Source organism: Medicago sativa, chromosome 2, assembly GCF_051527215.1.
Source record: "Medicago sativa cultivar Bolivia chromosome 2, Bolivia_mono, whole genome shotgun sequence".
Classification (NCBI taxonomy): Eukaryota; Viridiplantae; Streptophyta; class Magnoliopsida; order Fabales; family Fabaceae; genus Medicago; species Medicago sativa.
Window position 1 is genome coordinate 17,821,172 of NC_140750.1, and position 19,016 is coordinate 17,840,187.

The 19,016-nt window shown below is 36.4% G+C and overlaps 1 protein-coding gene and 1 pseudogene across 12 annotated transcripts; both read left to right on the plus strand.

Moving 5' to 3' along the window:
• The first annotated feature begins 515 nt into the window (after positions 1-515).
• Positions 516-8,102, plus strand: LOC146945122 (telomere repeat-binding factor 1-like). Of its 11 annotated transcripts, none has more exons than XM_085743487.1 (7): positions 516-585; positions 1,083-1,182; positions 1,369-1,589; positions 2,271-2,355; positions 3,420-3,503; positions 4,451-4,800; positions 7,978-8,102. In XM_085743487.1, the coding sequence occupies exons 2-7, from the start codon at positions 1,111-1,113 to the stop codon at positions 7,982-7,984; spliced, it is 819 nt and encodes a 272-aa protein (XP_085599613.1). In that variant the 5' UTR covers positions 516-585; positions 1,083-1,110; the 3' UTR covers positions 7,985-8,102. The 11 variants fall into 11 exon arrangements, with proteins under 11 accessions (XP_085599613.1, XP_085599614.1, XP_085599608.1 ...); XM_085743488.1 differs by having other exon boundaries at positions 1,086-1,182; XM_085743482.1 differs by having other exon boundaries at positions 516-798; positions 1,083-1,260; positions 7,978-8,093.
• Positions 8,103-8,108: 6 nt separating this feature from the next.
• LOC146945123 (telomere repeat-binding factor 1-like) lies at positions 8,109-16,255 on the plus strand (annotated as a pseudogene). Its single transcript, XR_015026253.1, has 7 exons — positions 8,109-8,280; positions 8,410-8,630; positions 9,731-9,813; positions 10,202-10,206; positions 10,735-10,830; positions 15,432-15,746; positions 16,116-16,255. The product of XR_015026253.1 is annotated as a telomere repeat-binding factor 1-like (transcript).
• The last annotated feature ends 2,761 nt before the right edge of the window (positions 16,256-19,016 follow it).

A 19,016-nucleotide genomic window follows, 5' to 3' on the forward strand; every position in this document is an offset into this window, starting at 1 on the left:
TCATGTTAATCCATTTGTTTAACCAACAAAAGTCTGGAATGAATAACATGGAGTTCAACATGAATAATATCTCACTTTATTTTTTTTTTAGGAAATATCCCATGATCCTCAAATCTAATATATTTGTTCTACAATAAAATGACAAATAAATTAAAAAAAAAAATCTGTTGAGTAAGTTGTGATTAAATCGATAGTTCAATCCACTTTAAAGAATTTGTCATATAACGAGGATCAAACTAATCGACAAATTACCAATATAATATAAGACACATTAAACACAAAATTCTTCGGTATTGAACACCATTGTTAAAAAATAAAACATTTAAACATAAGATTCTTCGATATTGAACACCGTCGTCGAAAATCATGTGGATTATGTTTATTGAGATGAGATGTCACCCATCAATCATATATTTTTTCATATGAAATAAATAAAATTCCTCCACAAAAAAATGAAAAAAATGACCCAAAAAAATCATAGGTATAAATAAACCCATTTAATGTGAATTTAGGACAAAGAATAAAGAAAATCCTAAATCAAAAACACAAGAAACTGAGCAGCGCCGATCACAACGCCGCGGTGAGGTGAGTAACTCCGATTTCCTTTTTCCGATTTCATTTCATATTCCGATCTCCCTCGCGTGGTGGCGCCGACGAGGAAGCGATTCCGGCCGCCCTTCAAAGGGCACCGCATCACAGAATTGCGTCGAAGCTGAGCGGAATTTTTATAGATTTTGTTTTGGAATTTTTTAGGGTTTTTTTTTTTGGGGGAGTTACTAGGAATTGTGACGACAAAGGGTATGGGAAATGAATTTTTATAGATTTTGTTTCGGAATTCTTACAATTGATACGATTTTTTTGAACTATATTATGATACAGAATATAATTATTTCGGCAATTTGATTTAAACTTTGATCCAATGTATTTTTTGGTTACCCATATAGGAAAGTTTTAGTTTTAGGCTCAGTCAAGGTGGGACTATTATTGCTTACGCCTACGAGTTTTGATTGTTTTATGACTATGTAGAGCTCATGGTTATGTATTTTGAGAAAAATTTGATGTATTTATGATGTTGGTTGCAGCAGAGTTTGATTTTCTGTATTGCTCGAAATGGGTGTTCCTAAGCAAAAATGGTCAGAAGAAGAGGAATCCGCACTTAAAGCTGGAGTTATCAAGCATGGGGTGGGTAAATGGCGTACGATCCTCAAGGATCCTGAATTTAACCATGTTTTATACCTTCGGTCAAATGTTGATCTAAAGGTTTGCTTATGTTGTGCTTATTTATTCATTTGTTGTGGTAATGAATTGAATTAATGTTGGACCGTAAAATCTGGATCTAAATGTTTCGTTATGTGGGTTGTTGGATAGGATAAATGGCGAAATTTGAGCGTGATGGCAAGTGGATGGGCTTCGAGGGAGAAGCCAAAGGGAGCAATGAAAAGGGTGCATTATCAGGCACCAATACACGAGGACAACTCTATGGCTGTCACTCCTTTTTCTCTAAGTGATGATGAATTTGTTGATGTTCAGCCTCTTCAAGTTTCAAGAGATATGCCGCAAATTTCTGGCCCAAAAAGCTCTAGTATAAGGTTGGGCCCAATTATTTTATTTTATTTTTGTTTTTTTAATACGGTAACTTATTTAATTGTTGTCTAATTGCGTTGACAAATAGCAGCCATAGCATAGTGGAATTTTAATAAACTACTATTGTTCTGTGATACACAATTCGATACAAAATATCATAGTAATACCTCAGTTAGATTCTCTGATTGAAATACGGGAGAATCCTATTCAATTCTTGATGGGATCAGATCAGAAACGGAGTCTTGCAAATTATCCCCTCAAGTGGAAGATAATTTCGAGATGTTCGAACGTAATCAAGGGTTCAATATGAATAGTGTCACTTTAGCAACCACACAAGGTGACACTTTACCACTGTTGATCGGCTTTTTGAAAAAGGATGAGGCAGAGATCGAGTAAGAATTTGAACAAACTAATATTTATCTTGATCAACTATTGGCAATACTCGCATCTATCACCTAGGGTGCAGAATAGAACAAATAATTTTATAGTGCAGTCGGCAATTGTCTTTCAATTAGGGATTCTTGTTAATTGCCAAGCGTGTTAAGATCATTCATTCCATTGCTTTCCTTGTATTCTTGCCTGATTTCATTATCTTGTTTTGCGTGAATCATATAAAGGAATCATTATCTTGTTTTGCTTGCATCCTATAAAGGAATCATTTATTTAACTGTGTTTACGTTATACAGGTTGGATAACCTTATAATGGAAGCTATATCTAGCTTGAATGAACTTGGTGGTTCTAATAAAACAACCATTGCTTCTTTCATTGAGGTATAATTCTGATTGCTAAACCACACTTTTATTTGTTCTGCTTTTAATTCATTAGTTGACATGTTGTTATTCTAACTTCAGGATTGTAGATGTTATTATACGTAATAAATATCACATAAAATCATTATTTTATTTTGAAAGTATTTTAGAATATCTTAGAAAATTTATTGGGAGGTGTTTCCATATTCTATGATTAGTACAAATAAAAATCATTATTTTATTTTGAAAGTATTTTAGAATATCTTAGAAAATTTATTGGGAGGTGTTTCCATATTCTATGATTAGTACAAATATGGGTTAGTACTTCGTCTGAGAATGAATCCTGACGCAAGAGTGAGGTGGCTACCTTTTGAATTGTTATATGGTCATATGGAGGTCATGGGACAGCCTCTGATATGCTTGCTGGTGTAAGGCTGCGTACATCTATCCCCACTAAGATGATCTCACCTATTGGGAGGCTTGTGCCCTAGAGTAATAAATTACAATCACTTGCTGTGCCTATCATTTACAAGACAATATCCTTGTTTATAGTCCTAGAATTGTATAGAAGAAAATGTAAGAAATATGTAAAGATAATTAGCAAATGCAAAAGAAGAAAAAAATAATCAACTACATACATATAATAACACTGATAACGCAAATGTTTAATTACTTTGATTTTGCTAGCTAAGTTGGGGCCATCATGAAGCAGAGCTAGTTTGAAAAAGAAGGCTAAAATTAAGCCATTATGTTGAAGACAAGTGAGCCAATTAGCTCAAATTAGCTTCAGTGGTTTGAGACCTGTGCGTGTGAGTGTCTTGCAACAACTCCATGCCTTCTGAAACCTGGTTACTGTGTCTTGTGGTTTCTGCGAGTGAAAGCTTAATGCATCCTGATCTATGATGCTATTTCAACTTTCAGTTGACTAAATCTTATGTGCTTAAGATATGACATTATATTCATTGTTATTACTAACTGAAGTGTTATAGCATTGCATTTGGTTGGATACTGCTCTGTTTTATATTTCTTATACAATATTGTTTGTGTGAAACATATGTTGAATTTCATCATTTTGTATTCTGTAGGACCATTACTGGGCACCTGCTGACTTCAAAAAGCTGCTGTCAGCAAAACTGAAGTATCTTACATCTCGTGGAAAACTGATCAAGGTATATTACAACACGTTTCATCATGTCATAACTCATCCATCTAATGCAAACTTACAATAAAAATTGTCATAAATGAACTTGCTTAACTCTAAGATGCTTGGATTAGTATTAGGAAAAATCAAAGTCTCACATTAGCTAGAAATAAGGCCAAGCAGAGCTTATAAAGCCTAGGCAATCCTCACCGTAGAAATTGGTTTGCTGGAGTTGAATCAGGCCAAAAAACACTAGATGGTATTAGTGTCTATCCAGACATTATTGGACCACCATATATTCCATGAACCAAGTTTGTTAGTGTTGGGGGTGATGAGCAGGTGTGTTAGAAAAAACTTAAGACTCACATTGGCGTGAGATAAGGCCTACATAAAACTTCTAATGTCGCGGCAAATCTTAGGCCCCAAACCCTACACATTACACAAACTCTGGTATACCAATTATATGACTGTAGGTCTGAGTTCGTGGAGTGGAAAATGGGCTAGATATGGAGTAATAGCTGAATAAAATAATCTCAGGACAAGGGGATTTGGAGAGATGGTGAAACGAATAAGGAAAGATGTCATTAAAATGAAAGTAGTGACTTTTTTCTTGAAGGAATGAAAGTAGTGCCTTGTCGAGTTGTAATTTTCTTCTTCTTCAGCATACACATCTATTTGAAATAGGGGTGCTGTGGATGCTGTTACGTGTTTTATTCTATTCTCTGTAGTCTGTTTCTTATATACAGCCGTTGGTTGTGGGTTTGGGCTGAGATTCTAGTATACAACTCCATTTTCTAATGTAGACTTAAAGACAGTTTTCTTCTTTATATTTGAATAATCAATATTTTTTCCTGATTTAGTCTTATACATTTATTGTGAGCTATATTTGGATGCTATTCTCATTTTTGGATGTCATGTAATGTTTACTTATTTCAATTTGAGATTTTATTTCATGGGTTGAATTTTATATTTCAGGTGAAGCGCAGGTATAGGATTGCACCTACTCCAGCATATTCAGACAGAGGAAGACACCCATCAACATTATTATTGGAAGGGAGGCAAAAAGGCTCTATGAAATTTTACAGGGATGAGAGCAATATCCATACCAAGTCCGAGATCGATTTAGAATTAGAAAAAATAAGGTCCATGTCTGCACAAGAGGCAGCCGCATGTGCTGCTCGAGCAGTTGCTGAAGCGGAAGCCCTCATGGCGGAGGCTGAAGAGGCAACAAAGGAGGCAGAGGCTGCAGAAGCGGAGGCAGATGCAATGGAAGCTTTTGTAGAAGCTGAAAGGAAAAGGCTGAAGGAGAAAAACACCCAAAGACGGTAAATCTTGGCTTTTTCTTCCTTTGTCATACTATAACTTAATACATTAATAGGACATGTAGAAGATTCTTTTGGATTACATATGATATTATTTGGGAATGCCAATTTTATTTGCTCTTCCATAAAACCTGCTTGCGAGGGCATAATACATATCTCTTCTCAAAATTAATCATCTAAAATGATTAGAAATGTGATTTGTTGCACATCTCTTCTCAAAACCGATCATCTAAAATGATTAGAAATGTGATTTGTTTGCGGAAGGATTTATCGTTTCGGAAACATTCTATTAGGCATCTTAGTGATTATTTGGTATATCTATCAAATAGATGTGGTATTTTATTTTTTTTGCATATTTAAATTTGTAGATGATCCCTGCTTGATTGAAGTGTGAAGAACGAGACTTGGGGAGCGTGATCCGTGGCGTTGGGTAGGACAGAGAGTCAGTTCTTCATAACCATTTGCTGGCATTTTCTATATCTTATGAAGAACTAGACCTTGAAATATACTTGTTGTAGATTAGGAAACATTGTTTGAATCTTTTGTTGTAATTTCTTGAGAGCGGTTGTTTCCATTAGTGCTCTTCAAGTATACCATTTGTAGAAAGCAGATGTTTATATGAATTGGAATCTATTCGAATTTTTGCAAAAGCATATAGTTTTATTAGTGAAACCTTTCATATAAAAAACCTTTTAAGTTAAAGAAAGGCTTTATTAGGGATCTTTTCATGTTGTTGGAACAGAGTACCTTTCCATCTGTAGGTTTGTGTAGGGATGGAAATGAGACGAGTTGAGTTTAACTCGCCTTAATTCGACTCAATAAGAATTGATTAAGCTCGAAACTCGGCTTGAGTTCGACACAAATCTTTTTCTATCCCTAGTACAACTAGTTTAAAGTTCAAGAACAACTTGTTTCTCTGAATCGCGTAATTTAAAAAAAAAAACAATTTTTAGATCTTTGACCTTTTAATATTTTTTTTGAAAAGTCAAAGATTGAATTAAAATATAAGCTATCACAAGCATAATGTGTTTAAAGGATAGACACAAATACAAAGATCATACCTGCATAAATATGCAGATAAATATAGAAAACTAAACATAGCTAGCTGCGAACACCCCAAAACAAAAATACAGAACCACACCAAAACCAGTACACGCAACAAAGACAAAAATCAAAAACTAGATTTGGGCATATTGTCAAAATACTATACTCCAAATACTATATATAGAATCGAGCCAACTTATAAACCAAACAAATCAAACTATATGTATCTCATGTTCAGCTCATTTAGTTAACAAACTTGATTTTCAGCAACTCATTTGGTCATGAACCAAGATCAACGAGTTAATTGTCCAATTGAGTTTCTAACTATGTTCACGTTGGCTCGGTTCTTTGTAGTATGCAAGGTTCTACTTTGGAGGAGTGCACTCTGTTCTAGACTTGGATTCACGCCAGTCACTGCTTGGTGCAGTCCCTCATTTATGAACCATTAGATGTGCTTATTTAATTAATTTATTTATTGTGCTTTTGATTTATTTTAATTAAAAAAAGTGTGAGTTGGAGAGTGAGGTGAATGAAGGAATACATCCCTGTTCCACACACTTCATTCCACAATTATTTATCTAGATTTCAAATGTAGTCCTCTTTTTTTTGAAGTCAAATGTAGTTCTCTTAGAAGGAGTTGTGTAGTAGAAACTGATTTTTGATACAATCATAGTGCATGCTTCTATTTGTGTTTGTTAATAGGTAAAACCGAATTTAAAGCATATGATAGATATAACATACAATGGATTTGACAAGTTTAGTGCAGTCCCTCACATGTGATAGATATAACATATATGCTTCCACTTTTATGTTCTTTTCAGAAAGTTTTATTTGAATATATTTTAACATAAATAATTTTACATTCAATTTATTTTTGCCATAGTAGACAAGGTGGTCTGGCTATCTTTGTATGAAAAGTTATTGGTTTTTAGGATCGTGAATTTATGGGTCTTAGTGTCTTACTATTGATACCCCACTTCAACACCCTATTTATCTTTTTTTTTCATTAGCTTTTACTGAGAAGTATTATCCCTCAACATACTCCCACAACACAACAATTACTTTCCACTTAAATTTCATTTTTTGATGCAAGTAGCAGTTGTTGTATTCCACTGTGACTTACTGACTTGTTTATAGTGTGGTCCAATGGAAAAAATCAATGCAAGCAGTGTCTTAAAGTTATATAAGGCATTTTAGTACAGTTTTATTGACATTGTTAGTGAATAATAATTAGGAAAATAGTACATTTTTATTGACATTGTTAGTGAATAATAATCAGGAAAAATTACATTGGTCTCCCTTAAGCTTTGTTAAAATATCACCTCCATTGGCTGTATTGTTTTAATCAAACACTCACATCCCTTATTTATTTTCTATCCGATAAATTCCTCCCTTTCAGGTTAACGCTGTTTAACCTTCATTAAAACAGCTATCCTTTTGCTTAGGATCATTTTCAACAACTACTCCCCTATTTTTGAAGTTTTCCCCATTTCATCACTGGTTTCTATCCATTTTCATTCCCTATAATAGATGTGACTTGTTAAAACAGCTTTCCCAAGGACGTGATTCTGCTGCAATTTGCTGTGCCACAGGCACCCTGCAAAAGGCATCATCACATCATAGAATTGCGCCACAGTAAAGCTTCATTAAGCGGCCTGATTTGCAGCATATATTTATTTTGAATTGAGAATTTTTATAGGTTTTGTTTGGGAGTTAGGAGAGAATGGTTGTTTAGGGGAGGGGAATTTCTCAACTTGTTTCGGTATAATTCTTACAATATATATATATATATATATATATATATATATATATATATATATATATATATATATATATATATATATTCTGAATTATTTTGAAAAAGAGTAAAATTATTTGGACAATTTGGTGTAGCCTTTTGAAACCTTGATCCAATGCATTTTTTGATTACCCATGTAGAAAATTCAAGTTTTATGGATAAAATAATTTGCCCTGGCTAGGTGGGACTATCATTGCTTTTTTTTTTTTTTTTTTGCTTCTAACGTTCGAGCAAAGCCTAAGAGTTTTTAACGTGTTACGACTCTTTAAAATTCGTGATTATATATTTGGAAGTGAATTCGATATTTTTATAATTTACTTATGATGTTTTTTTTAAAGAAGCTAAATTAGCCCACCTAAATTAGCACCGAAGAGAATCGAACCTGAGACCTTGAGGAGGAGCACACTCCCAGGTCCCAAGCCAATACCACCAGGCCAACTCAAGTGGGAATTTACTTATGATGTTAGTTGCAACAAAGTGAATTATTGTGTTGCTCTAGATGGGTGCTCTTAAGCAGAAATGTACATTTGAAGAGGAAGCGGCTCTTAAAGCTAGAGTTGTCAAGCATGGGATGGGAAAATGGCGTACAATACTCAAGGATCCTAAGTTTAACTCATATTCACTCAAATCTCGATCTCAAGGTTTGGTTATGTTGTTGGTTGTTGTGCTTGTTTGTTTATTTATTCCTTTTCCATATAATAATGTATTGAATTAATGTTGGACCGTCTAATGTGGATCTAAAGGTTTGGCTATGTATGTGGGTTAAATAGGATAAATGGAGAAATCTGAGTCCGATGGCGAATGAATGGTCCTCAAGGGAGAAGTCTAAGGTTGCAATCAAAAGGGTGCGTCATCAGGCACCAAAACAGGATGACATTTCGATGGCTGTAACTCCGGTTACTCCAAGTGATGATGAAATTGTTGGTGTTCAGACTCTTCAAGTTTCAAGAGATATGCTGCAGATTCCTGGTCCGAAAAGGTCTATTGTAAGGTTGGGCCCAATTTTTTTTTGGTTTAATATGGTAGTTTTATTTCATCTAACGTTGTCAAATAGTGTAGTGAAATTTTAACAAACTACTCTATGTTGTCAATAGTGCGCTATAGCGGGTTAGCATGGCGGCACAGCCTGCCACTACCATGCCATAGGCCCACAAAGCACCGTTGAGAGAAGCGGCGATAACGGCCACAATTAGCTGTTGAAAAGCGGTGCCGTCAAGGCACATTCCTGGTACCGTAGCGGTTTGGTGGCCGCTATTGCAGTTTTGTGGGAAAATTCTCGATAACCCAATATTTTATTTTTTATTTTAATTTGTTTAGGATATATTGGTACTTTCGCACTTTTAAGTGACCTAATATTGTAACCACCCACGTGTTTGATTGTTCAATTGTGGCTGCTTTTTGTTTTTTGTTTTTTTGCTTTCTTTACTTCATGCTGCCATCGTGCCTTCGAGTTTGAGTTCTGCCACTGTTGCCTTGCTCTTGATCGAGTTCTTCTCTATTTCGTATTCTGCCATCGTTGTTCTCCTTGCTCTGTGATACACGATTTAATACAAAGTGTTGACAATAATATCGGAAGTGGAAGACAATTTTGATATCTTCGATGATATTCGAGGGTTCAATGTGACTACTGTCGCTTTGGCCAACACACAAGGTGGGACTTTACCACCGTGGAGCGGCTTTTTGCAAAAAGATGAGGGAGAAACTACGTAAGAGACTATAGCGGCACTTTATCACTGTTTTTTAGCAGAACTTGAACAAACTAATATTTTTCGCAATCAGCAAATGACAACACGCATCTATCAACCTAGTTTGCAGAATAGCACATATAATTTAATATTACTATCGGCTATCGTCTTTCAATTCGGGATTCTTATTAATTACGAAGTGTGTTAAGATCATTCGTTCAATTGCTTTGCTAGTATGCTTGCTTGATTTCAATATCTTGTTTTGCTTGCATCCTATTAAGGATTCATTTATTATTCGAAATTTTGTTTATACATGTCCCCCCTTTTGTTGTACGTTGTAGTTTTTTTTTTTTTTTTTTTGCATTTATTTTGATACTGTATGCTTAGCTGTGTTCACATTATGCAGATTGGATAACCTTATAATGGATGCTATATCTAGCTTGAATGAGATTGGTGGTTCTAATAATACAACTATTGCTTCTTTCAGAGGTATAATTCCGATTTCTATACCCAGCAATTATTTGTTCTGCTTTAAATTCATTTAATTCTGTAGTTGGCATGTTATTCTAATTTTATGATTGTAGATGTTAAATTTCACATAAAAACATTATTCTACCTTAACAGTAATTTAAAATACCTTAGAAAATCTCTCGTCCATATTCCATGATGTTATTTGTTTAATTATGATTAGGGGTTGATATTAGTACAAATACTGGTTGATTCTTCATCCAAGAGCGAGCCTTGGAACAGTGGTGAGGTAGCTGCCTTTTGATATTTAGGTCACATGTTGAACTCCTTGTCACATCCTCTCTTCGTGTGGGTGTAAGGAGGCATACGAGAAACTATCCTTGTTTATACTCCTTGAATTGTATAGAAGAAAATGTAAGAAATATGTAAAGATAATTAACAAATGCAAAAGAAAAATAAAATAATCAACTACATAATAACACTGATAACGCAAATGTTTAATTGCTTTCATTTTGCTAACTGCGGCCATCATGAAGCATATCTAGTTTGAAAAAGAAGCCTAAAATTGAGCCATTATGCTGAAAGACAAATGAGACAATTTGCATTAAAAAGCTTGAGTGATGTGAGTGTCGTGCAACAACTCCATTGCCTTCTGAATCCTGGTTTCTGTGACCTGTGATTTGTGAGTGGAGGATTAGTACATCTGGAGCCATAGGTGCTTTGAATGTCCCTTTGTGGTAGAATGTTGTCATGCTATTTCTACTTTCAATTGACTAAACATTACATGGTTAAGAAAAGACATTATATTGATTATTACAATACTAGCTAAAGTGTTGTAGCATTCCATTTTGTTGGATACTTCTCTATTTTATATTTCTCATACAATTTTTTTTTTTGGTGTTAAACAAAAGTTGAATTTCATCCCTTTATATTCTGTAGGAGCAATACTGGGCACCAGGAGACTTCAAAAGGTTGTTTGTCAGCAAAACTGAAGTATCTTACCTCAAGTGGAAAACTGATCAAGGTTTACTGCAACATGTTTCATTATGTTCTAACTCATCCCTCTCATGCAAACATACAATAAATATTGTCATTAATGCATTTGTTTTCAGCAGTGTTTTCCTATAACCAGTGTGGGTGCATTTACAATCCTATCCTATGGGTTAATGTAAGAATATGAGTATTGAATGAGATTGAAAAATGGATATCCCGTTTATAGTAGAGCCTGACCTGTCTTTACAGTACTGTTTTATATTTACTGTTTCATGGACAAATATAAAATCGAACATGTACTCTATGATGTAGTGGATTAGTATTAGTATTGGGGGAAAAATTGAAAGTCTAACATTGGCTAGAAATAAGGCCTAAGTAGAGATTATAATGCCTAGGCAATCCTCACCTTAAAAGTTGGTTTACTGGAGTTGAATCTGGCCTAAAAACACAAGATAGCATTAGTGTATATCCTAGTCAGATTATTCTGCCACCATATTATCCATGAACTAAGATCAGTAGTGTTTGGCGTGAGCAGGTGTATTAGAAATAACTCAAGGTTCACATTGTTGTGGGATTAGGCCTAAATAGAACTTCTAATGTCTAAGCAATCTTCACCTTACAAGCCGCTTTGTGGGTTTGAGTTTGCCAGATGGAACGCACATTCAGTCAAAAGGGGCATGCTCGAATTTGGGAATTAATATAGATGGGGTGCAGATAGCAGTCAACGCTCACTTGTTTGATTTAGGTGTCGTTTTGGGAGTTGAATGGTTACTAACTCTAGGTGACACCATTGTGAACTGGAAAAAGCTTACTATGAGCTTCTGGTATAATAAGGAGTGGACTTTGAATAGTGTGTTGAGCTCAACTGGCAGGGAGAACAAGGGCTGGATGCGTAACCTTGAGAAAAAAAGGAACGAAGAAAATACCCTTACTGATGAACAACAGGGAGAGTTGGAGGGGTTATTATTCAAATATAAAGATATCTTCAGAGATCCTACAGGCCTGCCATCGGAGAGAGAAAAAGAGCACGCCATTCATCTGAAGGAAGGGCATGGAGCAGTGAACGTGAGACCATATGGATACCCACATCACCAGGATGAGATTGAAAGACAAGTGAAGGAGCTGCTGACAGCTGGGGTGATACGACGAAGTACCAGTTCATTTTCTAGTCCTGTTATACTGGTCAAGAAGAAAGATGATTCGTGGCGCATGTGCATAGATTACCGGGCTCTCAACAAAGCCACCATCCCGGACTAATTTCCCATCCCCGTCATTGAAGAGTTACTGGATGAATTACATGGGGCTACTATTTTCTCCAAGCTCGATTTGAAATCCGGTTATCATCAGGTGAGAGTCAAAGTAGAAGATATCCACAAGACGGCTTTTCGAACGCATGAAGGACATTACGAATTCCTGGTGATGCCTTTTGGATTGATGAATGCCCCATCTACCTTCCAAAGCCTCATGAATGATGTGTTTCGTCCTATCCTACGGAAATTCGTGCTGGTTTTCTTTGATGATATTTTAGTTTACAGCAGGGATTGGAAGACTCATATGCATCAGTTGGAGGAGGTATTGAAAATTTTAAATGCCCAAGGTCTGGTAGCTAATAAGAAAAAATGTCATTTCGCACAAAATTCTGTTGACTACTTAGGACACGTGATTTCTGGAGATGGAGTAGCAGTTGATCCTAGCAAGGTGGAAAGTGTAATGAAGTGGCCAGTTCCTAAGAACGTGAAGGGAGTACGAGGATTTTTGGGGCTTACGGGGTACTACCGAAAATTCATCAAAGATTATGGGAAGATAGCACAACCCCTGACAGAATTGACAAAGAAGGATGCTTTTTTATGGAATGATCAAACACACAGAGCTTTTGACAGGTTGAAGGTGTGCCTAACCACAACACCTGTCCTAGCACTGCCAGATTTCAGTAAAGAATTCACTATTGAGTGTGACGCCTCGGGGATAGGGATTGGAGCCATCTTGATGCAAGATAAGCGACCTGTTGCGTACTTTAGCAAGGCCTTGGGGGTAAGAAACTTGGCTAAGTCTGCTTACGAAAAAGAACTGATGGCAGTGGTGTTGGCGGTACAACACTGGAGACCGTACTTACTTGGGAGACGTTTTATTGTGTCCACCGATCAAAAGTCTCGAGCAATTACTGCTGCAAAGAATTGTGACAGCTGAGCAGCAAAACTGGGCGGCAAAATTATTGGGTTTTGACTTCGAGATTGTGTACAAACCGGGAAAATTGAATAGAGGAGCTGACGCCCTGTCAAGAGCAAATGAAGGAGGAGAGTTGTGCATGGTAGCCACTAGCTTAAGATGGAAAGATGAAGTAGTTTTGAAGGACGAATTCAATCAAGATTCTCAGCTTCAGAAGATTGTAAAAGATCTGCAGAATGATATTAATTCAAGACCGGGTTTTGTGTACAAGCAAGGGGTGCTGCTCTATGAAGGCAGGTTGGTTATATCTAGTAAATCAGTGCTAATTCCCACCTTGCTGGAGGAGTTCCATGCCACTCCCCAAGGGGGTCACTCTGGTTTTTATAGAACCTATAGACGTTTGGCTGCCAACGTGTATTGGGTAGGAATGAAGAACACTGTACAAGAATATGTCAGAAATTGTGATGTTTGTCAGCGGCAGAAGTATTTAGCCAGCTCTCCAGGTGGTTTTCTGCAGCCTCTACCAATTCCAGATAGAATATGGGAAGATATATCCATGGACTTCATCACAGGGTTGCCCAAGTCCAAAGGATACGAAGCTATTCTAGTGGTGGTCGATAGGTTATCAAAGTATTGTCACTTCATAACTCTGAAGCATCCTTATACAGCCAAGACCATAGCTGAGGTGTTTGTGAAGGAAATTGTAAGGTTACATGGTATCCCTCTATCAATTGTAAGTGATAGGGACCCCATTTTTATGAGTAACTTTTGGAAGGAGATGTTCAAATTGCAGGGGACCCAGTTGAGGATGAGTTCTGCATACCACCCTGAATCTGATGGGCAAACAGAGGTTGTGAACAGGTGTTTAGAGACTTACTTGAGGTGCTTTATAGCTGATCAACCCAAGACTTGGATTCACTGGATACCATGGGCTGAGTACTGGTTTAATACTACTTATCACGCATCCACCGGGAGAACTCCTTTTGAAACGGTTTATGGCAGAACTCCCCCAACTATGGTACGCTGGGTACAAGGGGAAACGAGGGTGGAAGTTGTTCAAAGGGAACTGATGGATAGGGATGAGGCTATCAGGCAGTTGAAGATTCATTTGTTGCGGGCCCAAGACAGAATGAAACAGTACGCTGACAGGAAGAGAAGTGACAGGAGTTTTGAGATAGGAGAGTGGGTATTTGTGAAGTTAAGAGCTCATAGGCAAAAATCTGTGGTTTCTAGGATCAATGCAAAGCTGGCAGCAAGGTACTATGGTCCTTACCCAGTAGTAGAACGTGTGGGAGCTGTAGCCTATAGAGTAAAGTTGCCTGAAGGTTCTCGTGTGCATCCAGTTTTCCACGTCTCCCTACTCAAAAAGGCTGTTGGAACGTATGGTGAACAGAATGAGTTACCAGATCACTTAGAGGGAGAAAAGGGAACCACTTATGAGCCAGAAGTTATTCTAGCGTGCAGGACAGTACAAGTACAAGGGGAGGAAGTCTGTCAGATACTAGTGCAGTGGAAAGGACAGAAGGCTGAAGAGGCCACATGGGAAGATGCTGTGTTATTGAAAAGTCAGTTTCCCAGTTTTAACCTTGAGGACAAGGTAGAAATTTCTGGAGGGAGTATTGTTAGGACTGGTACTAACAATAATGGGCCAGAGCAATCATTGATCCATCATAAGGCTGTGGGGCCCAAAGTGTGGCAGGTTTATTCTAGAAGGGGTAAAAAGGTACATAAGAGACAGTGACGTAGTCAAGTAGCTTGGAGAGTAAGTAGAGAGCTAATTTACACTTCCACTATTTAAGGGGTGTGAGTGGGGTTGAGAAGGGTATCTTGGAGTTTGTTAATTGTAAGAATGAGTAGGCAGCTCTAAGCTAGCCTATAGGAGCTTAGCTCTGGTCAGATCTAGGGATTCCCATTTCCCCTAACTCTGTAATTTTCCTCAATCATAAATCATCAATAAAGCTCTTTTATCATCTTTGCACTGTTTTATTCTTTTTTCTCTGGTGTGAGTTTCTGGTTCGTAACAAGGTGTATTAGAAATAACTCAAGGTTCACATTGTTGTGGGATTAGGCCTAAATAGAACTTCTAATGTCTAAGCAATCTTCACCTTACAAACCGCTTTGTGGGTTTGAGTTTGGCCCCAAATTATATGACTGTAGGTCTGAGTTTGCAGAGTGGAGATTGGGCCAGATATGGAGTAATAGCTGAATAAAAAAAATCTCAGGACAAGAGGTTTTGAAGAGTTAAAATGAATATAGTGACTTGATTTAGTTTGATGAAAATAGTGACTCTAATGTAGACTTTAGACAAAATTAGTAGCTTTTGTTGTGAATTAAAAACAGTTTTTGTTCAGTATATTTTGGGAACCGATAATTTTTTTTGCTTTAGTCTTGTACATTTATTGTGAGCTATATTTGGATACTATTCTTATTTTTGGATGTCAAATTTACTTGTTTCAATTAGAGATCTTATTCATGGGTAGTTTTATATTTCATGTGAAATGCAGGTATAGGATTGCACCTACTCCAGCATATTCAGACAGAGGAAGGTAGGTACACATCGACCTTATCTTTGCTAACTCTAAATCTATCACTAATCGATTTAGAATTAGCAAAGATAAGGTCCATGTGTGCGCAAGATGCAGCCACATATGCTTCTGGAGCAGTTGCTGAAGTGGAAACCGCCATAGCAGAAGCTGAAGAGGCAACAGAGGAGTCAGAGGCTGCAGAAGCGGATGCAGCACAAGCTTTTGCAGAAGCTGCAATGAAATCACTATAGGGATGAATACCCAAACTCGGTAAATCCTGGCTTTTCCTTCCTTTGTAATACTAGAACTTAATACATTAATGTGATACGTAGAAGATTCTTTTGTATGCAACTTAGAATAAAAATAACATGAAATGAGTTTTTTATATTGACATATAATATTGTACTGGGAATTCCAATTTTATTTGTTTTTCAATACAACCTACTTGCAAGGACATTAAACACATCTCTTATCAAAACCGATCCTCTAAATTGATTAGAGGTATGATTTGGTTGTGGAGGGACTTGTCATTTTCGAGACAGTCTATTAGGTATTTTAGTGATTATTTGGAATTTCTATCGAATAGATGTGGTATTTTAATTTTAATTTTTTTTTGTTTTTGCATATTTAAATTTGTAGATGATCCCTGCTTGATTGAAGTGTGAAGAATGAAACATAGCGTGATCTGTGGTGTTGGATATAGGAAGTGGCTCAGGGAATTATTTTGAAGAACTAGACCTTAAAATATCCTTGTATAGGAGCATTGTTTGAATCTTCTGTTGTAATTTCTTGAGTGGGGTTGTTTCCATTAGCATTCCTCCCTCTTCTTCCACCACAAGTTTAACATTAGGTGTTAAACAATTTTGTGTAATAAGCTTCAATTTTATTGTAAATGTACTATGAAAGTATTTATATATTAATAAAATGATAATTTTGTATCATGTTTGTCTCTTTACTTTTATGTATATTTACATTTATTTTATTTTTTTTGTCATTTTCGATTATGCAATCTTAATAATATACGCCACTATTGTCGTGAAATCTGGGTAATACAAGTTTTTGGATTTTATACTTGGTTCGGACTATATAATCCAAACAAAGGGTAATTTCAGAAGAAAAAAAAAAAAGTTGCGTTAGAAAGCCATAGGACGGAAAAAGAATCAATCTTGCAAAATAGGCAGTTATTTAGAGGGTTGGAAAATCCAACCATTCAGCTGGTTCTCTATGGTCTCTTACTCTCTTTCTAGGTGCATATGACTTCATAGATTTATTTTTTGCTTTAGAGGGTTTGGAAGATCCAACCACCAACTGGAATGGTTGATAGTTTCTTTCATGATGAGCGATGTCTTTATTTTCTTCATCTTTAGCCATATTAGCGCAAGACTCCTTTCGGGATTCAATACCTTTTTTAACAACCTCATGAATGTTTTCATTTGCTTCTTTCATGAACTCCATGTCTTTTTGAACTAACTCATGAATGACCACCTTATTTGTTTGTGCATTAAGCTCTTGATAAACTTCAAGATTCTCTTCAAGGTCCTCATATTGTCGTATCCACAACTTCTAAGGTAGCAGGGCTTTGGTCATCCACAAAGGTGCCTTGCTTTAAATCTTAATTTCTCACATTATCAGCTGTATTTACCTCAATGTCTTGCTTCAAATTTGTACCACTACTTTATTCCATTTCCATCCATGTCATCAAGATTAACATTTCCCGAAACCCTTTGAGCCATGTTACCCTCCAAATTGATTGTTGTTTCAAGTGGTTTGTTACATTTGGAATTTGAACCTTTCAAACTGATAGTTTTAGTTTCTCTCTTTTGCACATTCCTGTTATCTTTGGGTTGTACAAAAATTTTCCTTTACACTTGTCTATGCTTTCTCTTGTTGATCAGCTCCTGTTCCTCCTGAGCTGGCGCAACTTTGACTCTTTTGCAAAACTTACATGATGACTAATATAGTTAAAATGGTTGTAAAAGTCGGGCATGTTTTCATAGTCAATCTCAACCATAAAAGCATATCTTTTTCTCTCAATGATTTTGATATTTTGGTTTAATTTTGAGCTCCATATCCACTAACATAAAATGACCAAAAGTTCTGTCAAATCTTGGCTTATTTGTAGCAGTGGCGGAGCCAGGTTTTAAACATTGGGGGACCAAGTCTTAATAGATATAATTTAGCAAAGAAACACTAAATCTTCAAATGCATTATATATATATGGGGTTTGCTACAATAGACCCACTCATTTTCATGAAGGTCTATTTTAGCAAGGTGCACCTTTTACTTTAGCCAAAAAAACGGGTTTGCTACAATAGACCCACTCATTTTCACGAAGGTCTATTTTAGCAAGGTGCACCTTTTACTTTAGACAAAAAAACCTTTGCGTTATTTTTTTGGAAAAGAAAAAACTAAAGGATATAATTGTAATTGATGTTTAAACATTTATTTTCATGAAGGTCTATTTATGAATTAATGCGCCCAAACATTTATTTTTTAGCAACTTTCCCCATTTATCACCGTGAACAGATCCAGCCATCCCAAGCGTCGCCGTGCTCATCATCATCATGGACGACTCTCCTCCATTTCTTTTCCTTCTCGCGTTAACTTCTCTCTACTCAGTCCTGCACATATATGTCCGGCCAGCAATCTTTCTCCTGTTTTTCACTTGTAGTAGATTTTCTTTGATTTTTCTCTCTTAGAACCCTATTCTTTCTCTCTGTACGAGTATGAGATATGCATTCTACCATTTTCTCTTCTCTTATTTCAGCATGAAGCTTGGAGTCACAATTTAGATCTCATTCATTTCTTTTTTGTTGGAGGAAAAACATTGTTACAGGATGAATTGAGAACAAGTCTCTTCTTCTCAATTCATAAAAACACAAGGATGAGAGTTAGGAAGATTAATATTGTCCTTAAAATGACTATACATGTTACAAACATGTTCAAAATTGATGCTGGTGCTGTCCGGATTATGTTATCCAGATTGCATCAGCACCATGAAAAAAGGGTGTTTAGGGGGTGTTCGGATTCTATAATCCGAAAAAATCAAATAGCGCGCCCTATTTTTTGAGATTTTCGGATTACAAAATCCGAAATGGTGAAAAACTCATTTTTTTTTCACCCTATTACAAAGGAAAACACCAGTTCGTATTTTAAAATCCGGATATTTCAAGGGCATTTTTAGGAAGAAAAAAAATAGGGCGGGCGAGAAATAGATAGGGTGGGAAAGTAATACCCTACCATAAAAGATAGAATTGAAGGCTCCAACTTACATAATGGTTTTTTTTAGAAGTGGAAAGATTTTTTTTTGCCATAAAAGGCAAATGTCCAACATACAAAAGACATGGGGGGACCATATTCATAACCATGTGTAAATAGCATTATATAATAATAGTATAGTAGTGGTGTAAAAAAATTGAAAAATTGGGGGGGGGGGGGGGGGGGGGGGGGGGAACCACGGCCACCCCTGTCCCCCATGGTCTCTTTGCCACTTACAGCATCAGTGCATATTGGGGCACCAATACTCCCATCAATAGAGAA

Coding starts and splice junctions, on each gene's coding strand:
- LOC146945122 (XM_085743482.1), top strand. CDS start 1,111: ATGGGTGTTCCTAAGCAAAAATGGTCAGAAGAAGAGGAATCCGCACTT. Junction 2,356..3,419: donor CCATTGCTTCTTTCATTGAG/GTATAATTCTGA, acceptor TGTATTCTGTAG/GACCATTACTGGGCACCTGC. Junction 3,504..4,450: donor CTCGTGGAAAACTGATCAAG/GTATATTACAAC, acceptor TTTATATTTCAG/GTGAAGCGCAGGTATAGGAT.